The sequence below is a fragment of the Phycodurus eques genome, chromosome 3 (assembly GCF_024500275.1).
Source record: "Phycodurus eques isolate BA_2022a chromosome 3, UOR_Pequ_1.1, whole genome shotgun sequence".
In the NCBI taxonomy this organism is placed as follows: domain Eukaryota; kingdom Metazoa; phylum Chordata; class Actinopteri; order Syngnathiformes; family Syngnathidae; genus Phycodurus; species Phycodurus eques.
In genome coordinates this window covers 11,164,357-11,186,246 of record NC_084527.1, presented here as the reverse complement: position 1 = coordinate 11,186,246, position 21,890 = coordinate 11,164,357, and the positions used below count along the sequence as shown (strand labels likewise).

At 40.7% G+C, this 21,890-nt stretch overlaps 1 protein-coding gene across 2 annotated transcripts in view; it reads right to left on the bottom strand.

The window, feature by feature from the left end:
* kcnip3b (Kv channel interacting protein 3b, calsenilin) overlaps positions 1-21,890 on the bottom strand; it is a 51,704-nt gene that overhangs the window by 21,325 nt on the left and 8,489 nt on the right. For both annotated transcript variants that reach the window (XM_061672015.1, XM_061672016.1), the window contains exons 3-4: positions 17,144-17,253; positions 1,177-1,351 (exon numbers count right to left, since the gene is read on the bottom strand). In XM_061672015.1, coding sequence (XP_061527999.1) covers positions 1,177-1,351; positions 17,144-17,158 — 190 coding nt within the window. In that variant the 5' untranslated portion in view covers positions 17,159-17,253. The remainder of the gene's footprint in view (positions 1-1,176; positions 1,352-17,143; positions 17,254-21,890) is intronic.

Here is a 21,890-nt window from a genome sequence, read left to right as displayed (position 1 = left end):
TGCTCACAAGTTGCACAACAAGACCAGAAGGAGCCTTTAGTCAGACGGAAAGTTGAAACTGCATGAAAAGAAACCAGTAAAAATAAAAACAGCCACAGGCACTTTTAAGACTCAGTGTAGTAATGATTACTCAACTCCATCATTGTCAGCATGCAGTTAAATTCATATTGCTTTTAGCCACCAAAGTGAATAAAGTGACCACCACCTGTAAATACAACATTTGAACGAAAAAAAAAAAAAAGGGGACACTGCACACATACAGATGCTCAATTCATAAGGAGCAATATAACGGATGGCACAATGATGGCAACATTAAATCATGATACACAAATCTTTTTATTCTTTACATTCTATTTAATCAAGTTATTATCGTATGTTTTTATAAAGTACAATATTATAGAGGACTATTTTTCCTCATCAAAATGTTTGGGTTGGGTGTTGGAATGGGTTAAGGGCATTTCCATTCATTTAAAAAAGATGATTTGAGAGAGGAGTGTTTTGAGTTACTAGCGTGGTCACGGAATGAATTAAGCTCACATCTCAAGGCACCACTGTATTGCTATATAGTCTGCCTACATGTGTTCAAATATCTTACACCGCCACATGCTTTTCCTAAGTCCTTCTAGAGTATTTCCCATTATGTGTGAGCTAGTGGACTTTAAAGCTAAGTTATGTTTTAAATACATAACATGTATATCGTTTTGTTTTATGTTTAGTTTGGCAGTGAACTTGAACTCAAAGCGGCAATAAAGAGCGGAAAGCCTCTTTTTTGAAGATGTATTCACTATGAGTAAGTGCATTCCAGGCACCACGAGGGGACGCACTGCGATAACCGAGCAATGTAGTCCAATTAAACCATACTGCAGGGTGGATGAAATCAACTGAGAGCCCTGACAGTAAATTCCACCTTGTGAGTTTATGAGGAAATAAATGATGGGACAGGAAGTAGCAGCAGAGTCACTTCGATAAATGGACATAAGGACCAAGTGATCCCCAGGTACTTGACTCTGAGGTTAGCTGAGCAGCACAATGGGTCGCTGCCCTCTCGTCGGACCACCAGAGGTCGGGAAAGGTTCAGTAAATCAATGATCTGATCAATTGGAATACTGTTGGTCATAGTCGTCTCCTGAAATCAACTCATCCACACACACAGATCCAACCTGGTGTCCCACTTACCTTTGTCCTGAGGCTGCGTGCTGGCAATGATCCATTTGACCAGGCAGCACTTCATCAGAGCTTTGCGAGAGAACCGCGGCTTCTGCCACTTCCCAGAATCTTTCCCTCGGCCCGGCGTGGGCTCCACGCCATTGGCATCCCCCAGTAGGCTGCCGTCAGCCACTTTACCGTCAGCCTGCAGGGAGCGTGGGTGAGGGACGAGGGAGGAAGAGTAGACACACAAAGAGAGATCAGGTCAATAAGCAAACGGAAAAAGCCAAGGAGGAGATTTTCGCAATTAAGCATGCAAGAGACTAAAAATGAGTTTCTGACCTGATGTTAATTCACAAACACTTTCAAAAGACTTTGAACAAGTTCAGCTGCAGGCCATATACTCCATACAGTATACTATCTAGCTAAGGTGATTTGTAATTGGAGATGGGCATCTTTTTACTGTAAATTACACAAGAAAGTGGCAAAAGATTTTTAAGATTAAGGTTAGCAAATATCCATTAATAAAATGGCAATTTCGATTGATGAAAAGTAAAAAAAAAGTCCAAATGTATTCAGACGAGAAGCATATCTGATGTCTATTTTAAATTCTATTTTCCTTAATAATTGTAGTGTTAGTTGAACACAAATATATTGAGTTGACCGAACTTTCAATATTTGTTAAAAGTGACTTGATAAATTTGACAAGAAAGGCCACTGCATCTGATCAGTTTCATTTTTGTTTGGTGTGTCGTTCTAAAACTCCCCCCAATGACTATCGATCTCAGATTCCCAGCAGTGATGTACAAACTGATAACAAATATATCACTGTATTTTTACACTCACCAACAACAACCATATGAACACAATCCAATGCAAAAAGTGTTCCTCTACGATGCTGATTTTGGATTGGATTTGGTATCAATCTAACAATGTTTTTTTAATGTGGTTGTAGGTTTGCATCTTACTTAGCTATATGAAAAAGTGTTTCAAGAGCAGTATGATTCAGTGCAGCCCTACACCACTGTGAAGTACAACCACAATCATCATCAATCATCATATGCATCTCATGTTTATGGAGGAGAGCCTTACAAAGTGCAATCAAAGCCACTGTATACTAGCATTATCATATGTCCTAGGAGATGCAGTCACACGTGGGCAAGTACATGTGTCGACACGTGACATTAACACGCGCCTCCACATGCGTGTCCAATGACCAAGCTCCGCTTAACTATCACCTCCTGTCTTTAAATGTAAATAAACCTGCATGGGCGCACCGTCACTCCTTTCAGATGGATGTGGTCATGTTTTTGTATGCAGCTCCAATTAGCACTGTGTCAAGTCAATACACTTCATTGATATTCATTGCCTTGAGCACTCCTAAACAAGCATTCATTTGATATTTACTTTGCAATGTGTACGAATAATCCACAAAATCTTTCTCCGGCAGATTCCAGGAAACTCCATTACACTGCTCTTCCTTAGCAGACATAATACACACAAACTAAGATGCGCATACAAGTATTTACAGAAGCAAAGCGGCGAGCACAGAAAAAACAGAAGCTGTTTTGAGGAGAAGAAAGGGAAGCACAACAGAAGGAGCTGGAGCGAGAACATGGGGGATTTTAAAACAGCCATTTGATCCCATGCAAATAAATGTCTTTGCATGGAAGAGCGTGAGAGAGAGAAAGAGAGAGAAAATAGAAAGAGTGAGAGAGAAAATGCAACGAGAGGGCTACAAGGTCTGCCGGTGTTCCTGGAAGAACTAAAGTCAATTAGCATAATGAATCCCAGCCTTATCTGAGAAGAGCAGAGGACGGGCAGAGGACGTCAGAGTGGAGATGAAGATATAGAAACCCTTGTTGCTTTGACGGTCAGACATTTCGCTGCTCTACAGAGCGTTACAGTCCGGCGACGGCAGCAATTGGGTGAATCAAAAGACCTCTGTAAATTAGCCGATTGGAAGATGGAATGCCAAATACATGTGGTTAGTGATCAGTCGACTTTAAGCTTTAAATGTCGATACGGAGTAGTTAAGTCGACTAAATGACTAGTCCGTTCAACCCCCACTATAAACTGCAGATTTTTGCGACACAGTGGAGATTTCCACGATGGACAAGTAGATACGTTGCACAAAAAAAAAAGGAAACGAAACGTTATGCTCCCTGGATGTGGCCATGACAGCACAACTTTGAAGGTCCCACATTTTACCAAACCAAACGTTACCTTTTTCTAGTATTTGGGATTTATGGTGCCCCAGTAAACATGTGAAATATGAATTAAAGTCGTCCACGCACTCCTGAGTTCCTGATGTTTTTCTACCAAGTGGTTTGAAATCAGGTCATTCGAATTTCTCGAGCTTATCTACATCAGTAGCGAAGATCTCCGCCTACCTTTCTGCCCTCGAGCCAGCGGTCTCAACATAACAAACACGTGTGCTCTCACAAGTGGGTCTTCTACACGGAGGCAACCAATCAGATGAAAGAGGGCGGTCTTATCCAAATATGGACAAAGTGGATTCAAAACTGGGTCAAACAGAAGTAGCTGTCAGAGGGGCCATTTCTGGACTCTACTATGACAAAACCAAGGTGTTTTTTTAAAATGAAATGGACACTTTTATACTTAATCTATGTTAGAAAGTAGCTCTATGGAGGTCTAAATAGCCAAAATATGGGACCATTAAAATATTACTCAATTAAAATAAAACCAAGCTACAGTATGCAATGTAATGCCACAACATAATGTAAGTACACAGTGCACACATTAGTCGGAGATAAGAATTGTATTCATCCATTTATTCCCTCATCAACATACAGTAGTTCGAGCACAGAGGAGTAACAAGGGGGAAAAACCAGAGAATTAATCCGGCTCTTTAGAGAGGAATATTCCCCAAACTAACAGCTGCAGGCCGACATTGTTTTTGACGCGGGTAAATTCTTTGCTACATTAGCGGCTTATTCACGTGCCGCTGAGCACACAGACGTACACGACTTAGACTGTTAACACACTGCTCAGCGAGGACCTTCGGCCACAATTCGCATTCTTGCGTGGCCTTGGCCATGTGCATTACCGCGCCAGTGAATCAAAACAAAAATCTAATGACAACACAAAGTAAGAGTCTGAACCCTTTCAAGAGTCCCACAAAATGTCCTCAACCTGATGGTTTAAAAACTCTAAAGCACTCACACACACACACACACACAACATCCCAAGTAATCCATAGATACAAAGAAAGTAGAACAAATAAGATCAGAAATTAAATTGTGTGTAAAAATGTGAAATGACACGGAAAAAGTATTGAACACATGAAGAAAGGGAGGTGGGAAAAGGCATCGAAAGCCAAGACATCACCTCAACTCTATCAATAATCAAACAGCAATCCAGCCCCTTGTCAGTGCAGGCGGTTCAGTCCTAATTGATGGCCTACAAAAAGGTCTCATTGACAAGGTGTGAGTCAAGACACATCTCATGGTGGGTAAGCACAGAGTGCTGTCTCAAGACCATCACAAACTAATTGTAGCAAAACATAACGATGGCATTGGTTACAGGAGCATATCGAAGCTTCTGAACGTTCCAATGAGCACGTTTGGGGCCATAATACGTAAATGGAAAGCAAATCATACAATCATAAATTTGCCTCGATCAGGTGCTCCTCGCAAGATTTCTGACAGAGGAGTGCAAAGAATAATCAGAAATGTTTCCAAGACCGGCGGCACGGTGGCCGACTGGTTAGAGCGTCAGCCTCACAGTTCTGAGGACCCGGGTTCAATCCCCGACCCCGCCTGTGTGGAGTTTACATGTTCTCCCCGTGCCTGCGTGGGTTTTCTCCGGGCACTCCGGTTTCCTCTCACATCCCCAAAACATGCATAAATTGGAGACTCTAAATTGCCCGAAGGTGTGAATGTGAGTGCGAATGGTTGTTTGTTTGTATGTGCCCTGCGATTGGCTGGCAACCAGTTCAGGGTGTACCCCGCCTCCTGCCCGATGACAGCTGGGATAGGCTCCAGCACGCCCGCGACCTTTGTGAGGAGAAGCGGCTCAGAAAATGGATGGATGGATGGGTTTCCAAGACCACCTGGAATTAGCAGGTACTGTTGTCACAAGGAAAACAGTGAGCAATGCAGTCCGCCACCATGGCCTGTATGCACGCTCACCACTCACGACCCCATTGCTGGAAAAAAAGCATGTCAAAGCTAGTTTAAAGTTTGCTGAACAACATTTGCACAAGCCATTTAAATACTGGGAGAATATAGTCTGGTTGGATGAGAGCAAAATTGAACTCATTGGATCAGCATAAAATGCTAATTATCGGCCGATACTACTGATCAAGCAGATGATATCGGTGTGAAGTCTAGTCATTTCAAATTGTTACACACAATTTAATTTCTGATCTTATTTGTTCTACTTTCTTTGTATGGATGGGTTACTTGGGTTGTTCCCAACATCCATCCATTCTCAACACCGCTTATCCTGGTTAGGGTCGCGGGGAGCTGGAGCCTATCGCAGCAGACTTCTGGCGAAAGACGGACTACACCCTGAACTGGTCGCCAGTCAGTCGTAGGGCACGTATAGACACGGATAACCATTCACGCCGGCACTGAGTGGGAACTGAACCCACGCTACAGGCACCAAAGTCAGGTGAGTGTACCACGACACCATCAGTGACTTGTTCCCAACATCTGGTGGAATTTTCATGTCAATAGCACCTTTGGAAATATATTTAGTGAAAAAATGTTGACGTGTGAAATACTTATTTCAGCCGCTGTTTATACAATGAATGTCTTTAAAAGTATACACTTTTGGATTGTAAACGTCCGGTGGAATTTTCCAGCTAAAAGATAACCATTCACCATGTAAGATTCACTTTACTGAACATTTGGCCAGGATATGAATGTCTTTCAGAGATGAGCCCAGAAGTTCTGAATATAATACAAATCAATTGTCCAGTTTTGCTTCCTTAAACATGTGTCAACTGTGCAAAATGAGTTGGAGAGAATTTTTGAATTCAAATTTGACCTTATTCTAATTTGCTTTGTATAATAAATAGTCTGTTAATGCATAAGATACAATCACATATAAAAAGGTGATTGACAAATGTACATTTTTAATATGGAATGACTACACCCTCTTTCTTTTTAAATCTTATGGAAGGTACATATGGAAATCTTATTTAGATTGATGACTATTCATGCTAATTTGCATATCACATGAAGAAATTCTTTAGTGGCTCTCAAGGGGAAATTCCGTTTTACACCAAGTTACATTGTTTGCCATACATAGCAGCAATCTTTAGGATCTTTAGGATTTAATCCGAAGCAGGAGGCATCAGACACATTGACAAAGGAAAGATTTGTAAGGGACAATGCAAATTTGAATTGACGGAGAAGGGAAAGGGAGGCAGATATGAGGAAAAGAGAGTATTGTGGAGGCTGAAATGAACTTGAATGTGGTGACGGTGGTGACAGAGCAGAGTGGAAAAGAGCGTTAATGAAGAGGAGCGTGATGTAAAGAGTCAGGGACATTAGTGGATGAGAGCTACCGTTAATAAAAGATGTGTTATTAACATTGTGCAGAATCAAGATTCTATATCACTAATACGCCACTCGTTCTTTTCTAATAATGTTACGAACATCAAAATATCCATAGAAGACCCTGCATTTAGAATATTATTATTATTATTAATATAAGATAAGCGGTACAGGAGATGAATGAATGAATGATTATTATTATTACAGTGTATAATAAAACAAGGAAAAAACCTTTGTACTTAGTGGTGTTTTATAAGTATTTATGGAAAAAGCTATAGAAAAAGCACAACACACTTGTGGACTTAATCCTTTGTACCCTCACTGAGCTGAAGTCGCAGGATAGTTGCTAGAGTCTCGTGAGAGTTGCTGAAGTCTCACGTGACGTGATGTCACATGACGATGGGTTGTTTGACTTTTGAGGACTATTTTTTTTCCACAACACCAAACTGGAATCCTACTTTGGAGCTTCCACTCGATTTATAATGGTGACAATCTTTGATGAGGTTAAAAAAAAAAAAAAAAAAATCTCTTACACAGTACTGCAGGAATTTGTTTGGATTAAAATTTTGAATTTTAAAATATTTTAGTGAGTACCCCATAATTGGAATCTACTTAGAGGCTTGGATTAAGGATTGCTGCTAAAAAGATACAAAAAGATACATTTTTAAGCCACCTTTTGGCACAGACAAAAAAAATGCGATGATTTAAATAAAAATCTTCTTCCTACCTTCTTTCGTTTTTTTTTTGTATCCCCACAGACTATTATTACTATTAACTATTGCTCTTCTGTGAATAACCCCTGTGGTTGTATGGATACAGTCTTCCTTCAAATACCACAGTTTGTGGTCTTTTTCATGCCGTCCAGCAATGAAGAATCTATGGAAGCCCCTTTGATAAATAAGTAATAGTTTAACAGATGCTTGATGCTCATTAAATGCAAACTGGACAAGTGCAAATATGCATACATTAGTGAGCAGCCCAACTACATTCTTTTGAAAACTCTTACCAGCTGGTGCTACACGGTGCAGTGTGTGTGTGTGTAGGTGAGTGTGGACATAAAGTATTCAAACCCCCTTAAATGTTTCACTCTTTTATTATATTGCATCCATTTGCTAAAATCATTTAAGTTCATTTTATTCCACATTAATGTACACACAGCACCCCATATTGACAGGGGGAAAAAGCGGAATTGTTGACATTTTTGCAGATTTATTAAAAAAGAAAAACTGAAATATCACACAGCCAGAAGTATTCAGACCCTTTGATTAGTATTTAGTAGAAGCACCCTTTTGAGCTAATACAGCCATGAGTCTTTTTGGGAATGATGCAACAAGTCTTTCACACCAAGATTTAGGGATCCTCAGCCATTCCTCCTTGCAGATCCTCTCCAGTTCTGTCAGGTTGGATGGTGAACGTTGGTGGACAGCCATTTTCAGGTCTGTCCAGAGATGCTCAATTGGGTTTAAGTCAGGGCTCTGGGTGGGCCATTCAAGAACAGTCACGGAGTTGTTCTGAAGCCACTCCTTCGTTATTTTAGCTGTGTGCTTAGGGTCATTGTCTTGTTGGAAGGTGAACCTTCGGCCCAGTCTGAGGTCCTGATCAGTCTGTGGAAGGTTTTCGTCCAGGACATCCTTGCACTTGGCCGCATTCATCTTTCCTTCGATTGCAACCAGTCGTCCTGTCCCTGCAGCTGAAAAACACCCCCACAGCATGATGCTGCCACCACCATGCTTCACTGTTGGGACTGTATTGGACAGGTGATGAGCAGTGCCTGGTTTTCTCCAAACATACTGCTTAGAATTAAGGCCAAAAAGTTCTATTTTGGTCTCATCAGACCAGAGAATCTTATTTCTCACCATCTTGGAGTCCTTCAGGTGTTTTTTTTTTTTTTTTTTAGCAAACTCCAAGCGGGTTTTCATGTGTCTTGCACTGAGGAGAGGCTTCCGTCGAGCTACTCTGCCATAAATCCCCGACTGGTGGAGTACTGTTGTGATGGTTGACTTTCTAGAACTTTCACCCATCTCCCGACTGCATCTCTGGAGCTCAGCCACAGTGATCTTTGGGTTCTACCTCTCTCAACAAGACTCGGCTCCCCTGATTGCTCAGTTTGGGCGGACGGCCAGCTATATGAAGAGTTCCGGTCATCCCAAACGTCTTTCATTTAAGGATTATGGAGGCCACTGTGCTCTTAGGAACCTGAAGTGCAGCAGATATTTTTTGTAACCTTGGCCAGATCTGTGCCTTGCCACAATTCTGTCTCTGAGCTCTTCAGGCAGTTCCTTTGACCTCATGATTCTCATTTGCTCTGACATGCACTGTGAGCTGTGCTTTCCTAATCAAGTCCAATCAGTATAATCAAACACAGCTGGACTCCAATGAAGGTGTAGAACCATCTCAAGGATGATCAGAAGAAATGGACAGCACCAGAGTTAAATATATGAGTGTCACAGCAAAGGGTCTGAATACTTCTGGCTGTGTGATATTTCAGTTTTTCTTTTTTAATAAATCTGCAAAAATGTCAATAATTCTGTTTTTTCCCCCCTGTCAATATGGGGTGCTGTGTGTACATTAATGTGGAATAAAATGAACTTAAATCATTTTAGCAAATGGATGCAATATAAAAAAAGAAAAAATTTAAGGGGGTCTGAATATAATATCCAATAAATACATAATATACTATATATAATACATTTATACCTCTCTGACAGTGTCACTCAATTTAAAGGCAGAATTTTTGACAACTCAACTGCATTGAGAATGTGCAAGTGTACCTAATAAAGGGTACGCTGACTATAGTAAGGATTATTTTAAGCATTTGAGGGTAAAGCCAATGTTTCATAACGCTGGCTGCCCATAACCTTCACTTCCGCTCCTAAAATACATCGCGCCGACATAATGAATCGTGCTGTATATATAAAATTTCTCTCTCTCTCTCTCACACACACACACACACACACACACACACACACACACACACAACACACAGTACCGAATCTCCTCATTTAAGTAACAGGATTGAAAGTAAGGAATTGTTTTTTAGAATAGATATAGCAAATACATGAAATACAGCCACATAGCACCCGCCCACCCCACCAGTCACAACCCTTGGACACAACTCAAGTGTCAATTTAATCAAAATGTATTTATTTTTTTAAAGAAATAAATATGTTAAAAATATAAAATTTCTAAAGGATTAAAATGATTACATTTCAAATTAACCTTGAAATTATATTCATTAAATATCCAATCAGATCAATTTGCAGGACACTTAGCTTGATTCAAAAAATGTATTTTACAGTTATTTTTGTCATGCATTTATACATTTATATTTATATAGATTTATTTATAGCCAAAGGAAAAGTCATTTAATCCTTTGATGCTGCATGAATTGAGCCCCTGAGAAGTATGTTGAAAAGCGATGTCAGCGTGATGTCATTCATGGTTGTGGTCCTTTGTTTAGAGGAAGTGTTGCATAAAATGGAAAAGAAAAAGAGGGACCTAACAAGATGTTATTCATGATGACAATGATTCTTTTAGAATACGCATAGAAAAAAAAACAAAGAAAAAGCTCACCTAACTGAAATCTATTGAGCTTTGCAGTCTTGAGCCAAATTCTGACATCTTGTGTTATGTTATTGTAAATTGTTTATATATGCTCTGCGATTAGCTGGCGACCAGTTCAGGGTGTACCCCGCCTCTTGCCTGAAGATAGCTGGGATAGGCTCCAGCACGCCCGCGACCCTTGTAAGGATAAAGCGGTACAGAAAATGGATGGATGGATATATCACATTCTGAATAGTATGACCTCAGGGGCAATCAACTTTTGTCATTTTAAATCTATTATTATGTTATAGTTTGCTGTGATGCAAAATTGGAAACGGAGGGTCTGATGATGCTTGTATTGGCTTTCATTTGATAGCTTGAGTGTAACCCAATGTTATGTCCAGTATTTAGTAAGTAGATGTATTGCTGCTGTATAAAAGGGAGCAAACTGGGAGCGCATGTCGATGGCGGAGAGCTGATACTATTTGTGTGCGGACAGCTTGCGCTCTCAGTCAGTGTGACTGTCAGTGTGAATCAGAGAGGGAGGAGGAAAGCTCCGTCCATATGGAGGACAAGCTGTGTGTGTGTGTGTGTGTGTGTGTGTCTGTGTGTGTGTGTGTGTGTGAGAGAGAAAGGATACTATATTGATGTGTGAGCCCTCATGTGGAGACAGAATTAATCCTCTCCGGGGGCCTCTGGGGCAACAGAGGAGCCATGTTTCAATTATCTGCCCCTATGTGCATGCACATCGCATCACTCGTCTTGTTTGGACCGCATCGACAGCTCATAACCGCGACGTGTATGACCATCAGTGTATTAATTGATTAGAGATGAAAATTTGTACAGCTGCCGTTATTTCACCTCACCGTCCTTTCTTTACTTGCGGGTCAATAACACACTTTCAGTACTATGTCAGTTTCATTTGTTTCCTCATGTGCATGCCAAACCACGAAAGACTGACAATAAAGACAATGGAATTTCCTTTGAAAAATAGCTGCTCAGCATCCTGTCTGATGGCGTTGAACATGTGACAGAGGTGTTTGATGGCCAAGCCTAGATTCGGTTACCAGGCCTGTTAAAAAATTCAATGAGTCTAACCTTACGAATCACGCCACCTATTGAACAGATGGTTTGATCAGACATTGTGTGAGGTGCAACGTGACGGCCTACTCTCCTTATAGCGAGGGCACATAGGTTACACATGATGATGGATACTTTCAAATTTATTGTAAAGGGTTCAAGTAAGGTTGGGTTGTGTGTGTGTGTGTGTGTGTTGCATCAATACTGGCCTGCAGTATTGTGTGTGACTGCTCTAATTGGTGTACTGCTCTACTGTATACTTCACTCTCTTTCGGACAAAGTCCAACATACAAACAAGTCTAAAAGCACTTCATAGAATGCAGAAAGCGAGATAAGTATACTGATAATCAGGCTGAATTTGAGAATTCCCCCCCCCCCCCCCCCCCCCTGTTCTGATCAAAGTTATCAAAGGTCCAATTGTTGGGTCTCTCTAAGAGATTATCCTGAGCAATTATCGTGTGGCCTAGGGTGGTGTTAAGAGTGATTTTTCCTCCCTGATCGGCTCTAAAAATGGTCGTGGGCAGCAATCGTAAATGTTAAACCTGTTCAGTATTTATGATCGCAAATCCTTATGTATGTGGTCAACAGCCAGTTGGATAGCCAATTAAGAAGTGACCTGAAGCTCGCGCTGTTGCCGGACACAAATAGAAGAGTAACTGGGCGTGTTGAGTGTTTGCATTTTGAAAAAAATGACAAGGAGAAGAGTTCACCACCACAATCCGATTAAATTATAAGTTAGCTTGGCTTCTTCATTTTCTATTCATTCTTCTTTGTATTTTCTGGCAGTCTGGATGCACTGTGGCACCATGTTGCCTCTCACAGGTCAACCTCAGCACTATGCAGACATCTGGTTTGAGGGAGGAGATTCTCAATTGTAGATGGAGATATGGTGGGTGTTGCAGGGATATGCGCTGCATCATAAAGAGGAAAAAAACAAATGATGAAATACAATTTCTTGCTGGCGACCAGTTCAGGGTGTACTCGCTCGAAGATAGCTGGGATAGGCTCCAGCACGCCCGCAACCCTAGTGAGGATAGCGGCACAGAAAATGGATGGATGTTTTAGTAATATCACTTGATCAAGCCTTTACTAACATTCCATACTACAAAATAAATAAAGTATGTTTGATTATTGGTGAAATTGAAATCCAATACCGATATCGGACCGATATCGGTATTGGCCAAAACAATATCGGTGTCGAATGGGAAGTGAAAAAGTTGGATCCGGACATCCCTATTAACTGAGTTAGGCATTGGGCATTCGCGAATTCATCTGTTGGCAGTTTTTTTGGAACCTATTTTTCGAGGAAACCCCCACTTATTTGCATTTTTTTTTTACCCGATCCCTTGCTTATACATTTTTTTTCTAAGGCAATTTTTATGAACATAAATTATTTGCTGATTTTTGCTACTCATGGTCACGCACAGTCATTGATGGTGTAGTGGTACACTTGCCTGACTATGGTGCAGGCAGTGTGGGTTCAGGTCCCACTTAGTGACAGTGTGAATGTGAGTGCAAATGGTTGTCTGTGTCTATATGTGCCCTGTGACTGACTGACCAGTTCAGGGTGTAGTCAGCCTTTTGCCCGAAGTCAGCTGGGATAGGCTCCAGCGCCCCGCGACCCTAACCAGGATAAGTGGTGTTGAAAATGGGTGGTCACTCCCGGTCCCTATCCCTTGAAAATAGCATTGGTCCACTGTTTTTAATATTTGTGAGTTACATATTTATGCTAATTGCATAAATCCACAGATAAAAAAAAAAAGTACAAGGTGAGGCAGACAGCACTCTGGCTCACTGAAGGGGGCGTATGAGAGGACACAGGTTTACATTGTTGCCATTCTTCTACACAGAGATGTACAGTGGCTAGCTGCAATTCTAAAATCTATTTAAAATGTTGTTCCAAGTTAAAGCCAAACATGTAGGATATTATATTTCACCTTAAAACATTCTTAAAACTGGACTACTAATCAAAATGGGATCTAGTTAATAAAGGAAGACCAACACTGGAGCTAAAAGACCTACCTTAAACAGCAAGTCAGAAAGTAACCTGCTCCTTTCAAACCGAGGTTTTAATGATTGGCAGCTAATTTAATGGCAAATACAGCATCCTGTTTGACTTATAACTTTCTAAATCTGACTCTAACATCATCATTGGAATAATTCCTGTTATTTTATTTGTCTATAATCTCATATTAGAGCTGCTTTTTAAAAAAAATAAAAAATGTCAGAATCACAAAACATCAACGCTAAGAAAATGTGCCTCTCTCAACCTTTACATGAAAACTGAATGCATAATACCATCAACATTTTACTTTATCATCATGTAAATTTACACTTTCATTCTGCTTTCATCTTAAAACAACAAACAAGCCAGAAAGTTTTCAAAGTGGTTCTGCGGTGGGCGCAATAATTGCGAGTGATAGTGCACTTTGTGGTTACCGACATGGAAAGACATGAAAAGCACTGTCGTTGTCAGCTTCTTCTTTCATTTTAAATATCTGGCAGCAGCACAGTTCGTTGACTTGTTTTATTCATTTCTGGAGAACATTCTGCCTCTTTGGCTCAGAGAATGGAGTTTTATCAGGCTCTCACGCACACACACACACACACACACACACTCACACACACACACATACACACAGGGACACGGACACACAAAAAGCGGATGCAAAAAGATGAACTCATGCTTGGCTTTGGTTATCTTTCAGGGCAAAATTAAATAGAGGACAATGGTTTGCTGTCACTATGAACTACAATCACAGTAACAAATATATCTGGGAGTGTCAATCAAAACTGAACATTATCTATGTATGACTTTTGTCAACAAATATGTTTGCTGAATTTGAATTAGTCACTGATGGTGTAGTGGTACACTCGCCTGACTTTGGTGCAGGCAGCGTGGGTTCAGTTCCCACTCAGTGACGTTGTGAATGTGAGAGCGAATGGTTGTCCGTGTCTATATGTGCCCTGCGACTGACTGGCGACCAGTTCAGGGTGTAGTCCGCCTTTCGCCCGAAGTCAGCTGGGATAGGCTCCAGCGCCCCGCGACCCTAACCAGGATAAGCGGTGTTGAAAATGGATGGATGGATGGATGGATTTGAATTGACAAATGCACATTTGTAATTGGATTTGTACCCCGAGAGCCAAAAAGTCCAGTCGATGCTATGAACTTAAATTTGAAAAAAGGAAAATGTGGTGCAAAACTCCATCAAGAAGAACAACCACAGCTAAAGCATAAGATGAAAATGTTAATAACAATGACAAAACTAAAAACTGAAGCTTCTGCCAAAAGCATTCATCCATCCATTTTCTGAGCCGCTTTATCATCACAAGGGTCGCGGGAGTGCTGGAGCCTATCCCAGCTATCATCGGGCAGGAGGTGGGGTACACCCTGAACTGGTTGACAGCCAATCGCAGGGCACACAGAAAGAAACAACCATTCGCACTCACATTCACACCTGTGGGCAATTTAGAGTCTTCAATTAACCTACCATGCATGTTTTTGGGATGCGGGAGGAAACCGGAGTGCCCGGAGAAAACCCACGCAGGCACGAGGAGAACATGCAAACTCCACACAGGCGGGGCCGGGGATTGAACCCTGGTCCTCAGAACTGTGAGGCAGATGCTCTAACCAGTCGGTCACCATGCCGCCTCTGCCAAAAGCAATACTCATCAAATGTAAGGTTTTACTCTTAACAACAGTCACTTGGAGCACTTACATGACAATTCACTAAGCTAAAATGTTACTGAAAACATTATAGTATTTAAATGAAAATGTAATGGTCCTGAGGTTGTACAATTAGGTATGCAACACCCCCCCGAAAAATATTCTGTGGCTCGAGCATCACCGTGTGTTGTCCGTTGTTATTACAACAAATTTTGATTGTTTGATTGTTTGTATGTTTTACTATTCACGGTAGTTTTCTTCTTTTTACATGAAGTAATGGCTAAGAATCACATTCACAGTTTTTCTGTTAAGAGTGATTAACTTCTTTCTAAACTTGTATGATCGTCAGGAATGTTAACGTTGCTTGTACAGTTCACAAAGGTTTGATGAGAGCAATATTGGACCCTGGTTGGGCTGTCACTATTGAAACATTTTAGAATTGATTACAAATGATCGAGTAGTCGCGTGATTTTGGCATCTCATGTCTTCCGATCGTCCAATTTACAGAGGACTTTTGACTCGCCCATCTGCGGGCGAAAGATAATCCACCCGTCTATAACGCTCTGTAGGACAGCAAAATGCCCGGCCAACAAGGTGAAGTCCTCATACATCTGTGCGAGTCGGACAGTCTGAAAACAAGATGAGCATTGTGGTTAGCCTCGCATGACTAGCTTCGGCAATCCGATTGCCGCTAGTCTTAAAAGATTCATACCAGCGGGACCATGGGACTGGCAGCAAGAAATGAGGGCAAAGTGAAGCTCCATCTTGGTCGCCAAAATGTTATGTCCGATGGACTACAACTGCGTGCTTACAAGAACTTTATTTAGCATAAAAGTTGGATTATACAACATACACGACACTGTCCGTGTCACGACACTTGTAGCAGTACAGCCAGCTGTTTTGTATCGAAACAACCACACTAATTACAACTACATTCAGAGGAATAGTGAGTTCCACTTTTAATCATTTGTTTTTATGCCGGTCCATTACCATATACAGTATCTTTACGTGAAACCGGTCCTGGCACAAAAAAGGTTGGAGACTGCAGGACTGTACTGAAGAAATATCGATGACAACATCGCCTAATCGTCGTTGAGTCGACTTTGATCACTTTAGTGTCTACTACAAAATTGGGATTGGCTGGTGACCAGTCTTGGGTGTACCCCACCTTTCGCCCAAAGTCAGCTGGTATAGGCTCCATCTCACGCGCGACCCGGGCTAGGATAAGCGGTATGGAAAATGAATGGCCGATTTGTATACAAGCAATTAAAAGTCTACTTTTCATAATGATGTCCACTTTAAAAGGAACATCTAGTGTTGGACTTAACAAGGCTTTTGACTGGGTCACGGTAACAATGTCCACAAAGTGGGCAGCAATCACTTTAATTCACCGAGACACATTAACTGATAAGAAATTCAATGGTCTACAGCCTCATGACCGACACAGCGGCGAAAGTGCATCAGACAGTTCATCTATCTCTCCACTTGATGATCATCAATTACTGGAAAAGCTAATCCTCACCAACCCGCTCTCATTCCCACAACCGAGCATCGCCGACATGAGAGACAAGACTGTGAAAATAATTGTAAATATAATTTATGTTTTACCAGTGGCGTGAGTCCAATGTCAGCAGATCACTGTGTGACGCCCCGGGGCACAGACGCAGCATTCGCGGCAGCTTTAATGAGCAATTCCCCTTGCAAAGGTGTTGAAAGTCACTTTGTGGAGCTTTCAATTCGCTGTCTTATGACTGCTGATTTACGCTCTGCGCTAGCGCTACCCTCACTCAGGACTACACAATCTGCTGTTTATAGATTTCCAAGTCAAACTCAACGAGAATAGAGGAAAGTGAAGAACAAAGAGAAGGAGGAGGAGTGTGAAGCATGGGAGACGAAGATGCCAAGTGACACTTGCTGGAAAAGCGTCTGCATGGATTGAGTGCAGAAGCGGCAACAGCGCAGCGAAGCTAAGCGGCTCATCATCAGCCGCTCAATTATATAACTTCACCTCACAAGAATCAAATGCTTAAGAACGCTCAAAAGGAGCACTTCAAAACAAAAGCAAGTCGAACAGTGGCGGCAACAAGCAGCTTGAGTGGATTTCTCCTACAGGAAAATAAAGCTTAACTTTTAATTTCTCTCCAACATTAATAAAGATGTTTAATCTCCTCTTTCTTACCTGCATGATGCTCATTCGGGGTGCTCCTGCTTGCGTGTCCTCTCTGAGCGCCCCTCAACCTCCGACTGAAGAGCCAACAGAGTGGATGCAAAGGAATGCAACACACACATCTACGGAGAGAGAGAGAGAGAGAGAGAGAGAGAGAGAGAGAGGGAGAGAGAGAGAGAGAGAGAGAGAGAGAGAGGGAGAGAGAGAGAGAGAGAGAGAGAGAGAGGGAGAGAGAGAGAGAGAGAGAGAGAGAGAGAGAGAGAGAGAGAGAGTGAGCGTGCCTGTGTGGCTTTTCATCAGTGGGAGCCTAATGATGTGGAAATATGGAGTCAACAGGCGGGCTGCAGTTGTAATGTGCAAAGCTCTAAAAGATCACCTGGAAAGGTTTCGCGCAGCCACGCATCACCACATTGCATTGGACACACAATGCACAACACACCTATACACATTTAACAGCAACCCTTATCCTATTTAGACCTTGTAAAATGTAAAGTGTTACGTCTAAATACATTATTCCCATTTTAAGATGATTGATAATTGAAAAGGGTGAATGACAACTACTGAATTGTGGCGCTACAGCGTTAAACAGTTTTTCAGCATTTCTGTTGCCCTGATTTTTTGGGGCGTTGGTAAAAGGGGCCCACCTCAGCTCAGGCATAAATCCCCACCCCACCCCAATATACAGTATAATAACTTGAGCGCCTACATTCACATCAGCGGTTATGCTTGGGAATTGCAGCTATATATATATATATATATATATATATATATATATATATATATATATATATATATATATATATATGTATGTATATATATATATATATATATATATATATATATATATATATATATATATATATATATATATATATATATATATATGTAGTGTTAAAATAATAGCAATACATGTCCCTCAAACGTTTTTACCTTTTTCGAAGCACCATTCTTGTATTGGAAGTTATCAGATTGTGCAGGTGCACCTATAGGCTGCGACTGTTTAGTGCAATAATGTGCAACTGACGAGAATAATAAACTTCTTTAAAAATGCAGTTCATTTTCATCTAAGGCGTACTTCAAAGACCTGTGATGCAATCAATGTTCCAATTTCTGTTCAAATAGATGAAAGCGGGTGTTCAGCAGTCTTCAAAAAGCCGATTGCACAGTAGCGCTTGAATGCAGCACCTTACATTTAAAAAAAAAAAATCTGTTCTCTCTTCTGTGATCACTGCAGCCAATTTCAGCATGTCAAAGAGAGATAGGCCCTTAGCGTGTGTGCATGAACGTGTGTGTGTGAAGAGTGTGTCGCATTAGATTACAGTATGTGATTGCCATAAGAGCGATAGGTACAGAAATGCAATTAAAGCTCTGCTGGAGGTTTTTTCGGTACTCAATGAGGGACTGAATCCATTTAAGCGACCTTGGCTAAGATGCAAAGTAGTAATTAAGCCGGGTCAAGTCTCTTCACACATCCCATTGATTGACGAATGAACAGCCGAGATATGTAAATAGCCTGCAGGATCAATGAGGAAATGCCATCTGTCAAAATAAAACGGCGTCCCGTTAGCCGCAAAAGCTCTCGATGATCGCGCACCAACAGTTTAAGTGATGTTATTTTTGTCAGAAAATGAACAGCGAGGTTGGAAGGATGCTCAGATATGGATATTAATGAGGGTTTCCTGAATATATAATCATTTATGCTGCTTAGCCATGAATATAAACATAAAGTTTATACTATGATAGCTCAAAACCTTCCTGCACACTGGGTATAACGGCATATATTCACACCAGTTTCAAAAGTGGTGATGAATACTGAAATAGAGTAAAATACTAAAACTAGCAGACATTGCAAGAGCTTCTTTCCTCTTGCCATTAACTTCTTAAACACTTAACTTACAATTCCATTGTAACATGCTACCAATTTTGTCTTGAGATTGTTGTCACATCTCTGTCGGGCCAATTATACATTATTCATGCACTCACTGTAGTAGACTCACCACTGCACTATTTGCATATCTTTTGTTGTCTAATACTGGCCACTCATGTGATTGAGAAGTATCTGCACCATTTGTACAATTGACACTTCCAGATTATCGCACTACTAGCCACTTTAAACTGCTTGAATTTCTTGAAGTCTGCGCCATTTGAACAATAATCTCTGTACCAGATTATCGTGCTACCGGTAACCTTTCATTGCTCCGTGACTCTCCGTACTGTGTTTTTATGTGTTTATGTCTCAAAAGTATTTTCTGTCAAATGGGTGTCTGTTGTCGTATTAGAGCGGCTCCAACTACCGGAGACAAATTCCATGTGTGTTTTTGATTCTGCTTCTGAGTTTGTTGAGTTTGAGTTTGCAAGCAGAAACTTTTGAGTTGACAAAGACATGGGACCCAAATTTGAAAAAAAATAAAAGGACAAAGAAAAGGTCTGTGAAGGCATCACAAAATCACTTTATATTTATTTCTTATGTTGCTGTGACTGCAATAAGCGTCTTTGTTCAAGACAGTACATTCTGCTTGCTGCGACACCTTGATGCACTCATTAAGAAGAAAAAGATGTTATACTGCTTGCTATTTTGCCTCGCTGATTTAAGTAAAAAAAAAAAATAAAATAGTGTCGTCATAACAGATTTTGTTGATTTGGACCATTTTGATTTTCAGTACTAATCTAAGTGTTTTCTGCTGAAATAGTCACATCAGTGCACAATATACTGCTATACAGCAAACATTACACTACATGACTGTTAAAAGATAAACATTTTCCATGTAATTTGTCTCTTGTTTTGTTCTGACCACAGCATTCTGTACACGGATGTTATCAGCACAAATTTTCTACTCTCTCCAGAACGTTATCTTTGAAACGCCTTTTGCAAGATTTCAGGTTTTCTGTCTTTTTGCCTCGTCAACATGTTCGTCCTTGTGTCTCTTATCTCCATCTCTGTGGGATTTTTCGTTTATCTATGCCTCAGTGACTTTGTCTAAAACATGCACGCTGCTTTTCCCAAAAGGAAAACACACACGTAACTATTTTTTATATAAATATCCACCTTATGCAAACACTGAAATGACAAAGGAGGACATGAGGATGTACTTACGAGACAATTCATCAGGTACAACTTCCAGGATCTATCAAAACTAAATACATAAGCTATGTCAAATATTCTGCTTTTTACAAGGATTGTAATGCTACGTTTTGATTAAATTACGTTATGTTATCATGGTGGTGTGCAGTAGTGCAGAACAGCACTGCACTATACTAAGAGCCGTTTCAAATACCTGACTTACAAAGTTTTTGCGAGACGAGCGGTCATCGGGCCGTGACTTGCGTGTGAAAAGTTGAGATACGAGCACTGTGTGGTGCAGTGAACGCACCTCAACTCACTGGACAACAAGCAGCAGTTTGGCAGATCGTGAGCAAGCCGTTTGTTGCCACTCCCAGTTGAGGTTTACTGTCAAACTAAACATCAAACAAAAAGAATTGATTTATAACAAACCACATAACTTTGCCTTTAAGTCCGCTAGCTTAAGGCTAACACATGAGATACGCCATAGTCGGGCTAACGAATAGCATCCATGTGGCGAATATTTGAACATTAACGATGTAGCGACACATGTAGACATGCAATGTAACAATACTGACAGGCATATTTTCTATTTCCTATGTGAAAAAAGACAAATATTACTGCATTTATCATTAGGTAACTTACAGTAGTTGTGAAACTCTTCTTCGGTTGTTCCTGCATGACTGTATCATACTGCGCCCCCACGGCCAAGACGCGCACACAAAAAAGGAGCCGCAATGAATGAATCGTAATGCACAACCCGTTTAACTCTTTACATTCTATTTAATTATGTCATACCTGCTTTTATTACGTTTTTTTAATTGATCTATTATTAAGTACAATATTATAGAGTACTGTTACGAAATATGTGTTTTTGGGGCAGATTAATGGCATTTTCATTCATTTCAATATGCGTGTTTTGTGTTACAAGTGTGGTCATGGAATTAATTAAACTCGTATCGCAAGGCACCACTGTATTTTGGCTTATTTAGCAACATGAGAGGGGTGAAAATTCTAAAAATAGCAGTCAAAATGTAGAGTAAGCTGCATACACCACAATATTTTCCGAAGTGTCCAATGGAAGGACTCCATGTTTTTCCTCTCCACATTAAGACAACTCCCTCGTACAGTAGCATGTGTGCGTGTGCGCGCATGTGATGATGACGGTGGAAGGACTGTCAAATCCTGCCTGCTTCCTGCTGAGCGTCAGAGCGGAGATTCCCCAATAAAGCAGCTCACACCTGCAATGATGCTCATTTGCTCCCACTTTTGGAAGAATTAGCAGAACACACATTTATTTATATGTATAAAAATAAAAACTAATAATAAATAAAAAAAAGACACACATGCATGGTCACACATCTACAGCAGCAGCTAGAGAATAATTTGCCCCTGAGAAGGATTTCATGTTTCTATGGAGAAGATTGTCTATTTTTAGGAGGGATATAAATAGATCTTTGTGTTGCTCCGAGGCTTGCATTGCATGTCTAGATGTACCCAAGCATCCTTTACTGTATCTTTATGGAACTTCCCTCTTTATGGAGCTGTTTCACATATACAGTATGACAATGATTCATTGATGAATGAATCAATACAAGGAGAAAGTATAAGGAATGACTGTGACTTGCACACACCGTGAGAAGACACAGTGATATCATACTAATCAGAATTAGCACCTAATAAAAGCATGATAATATA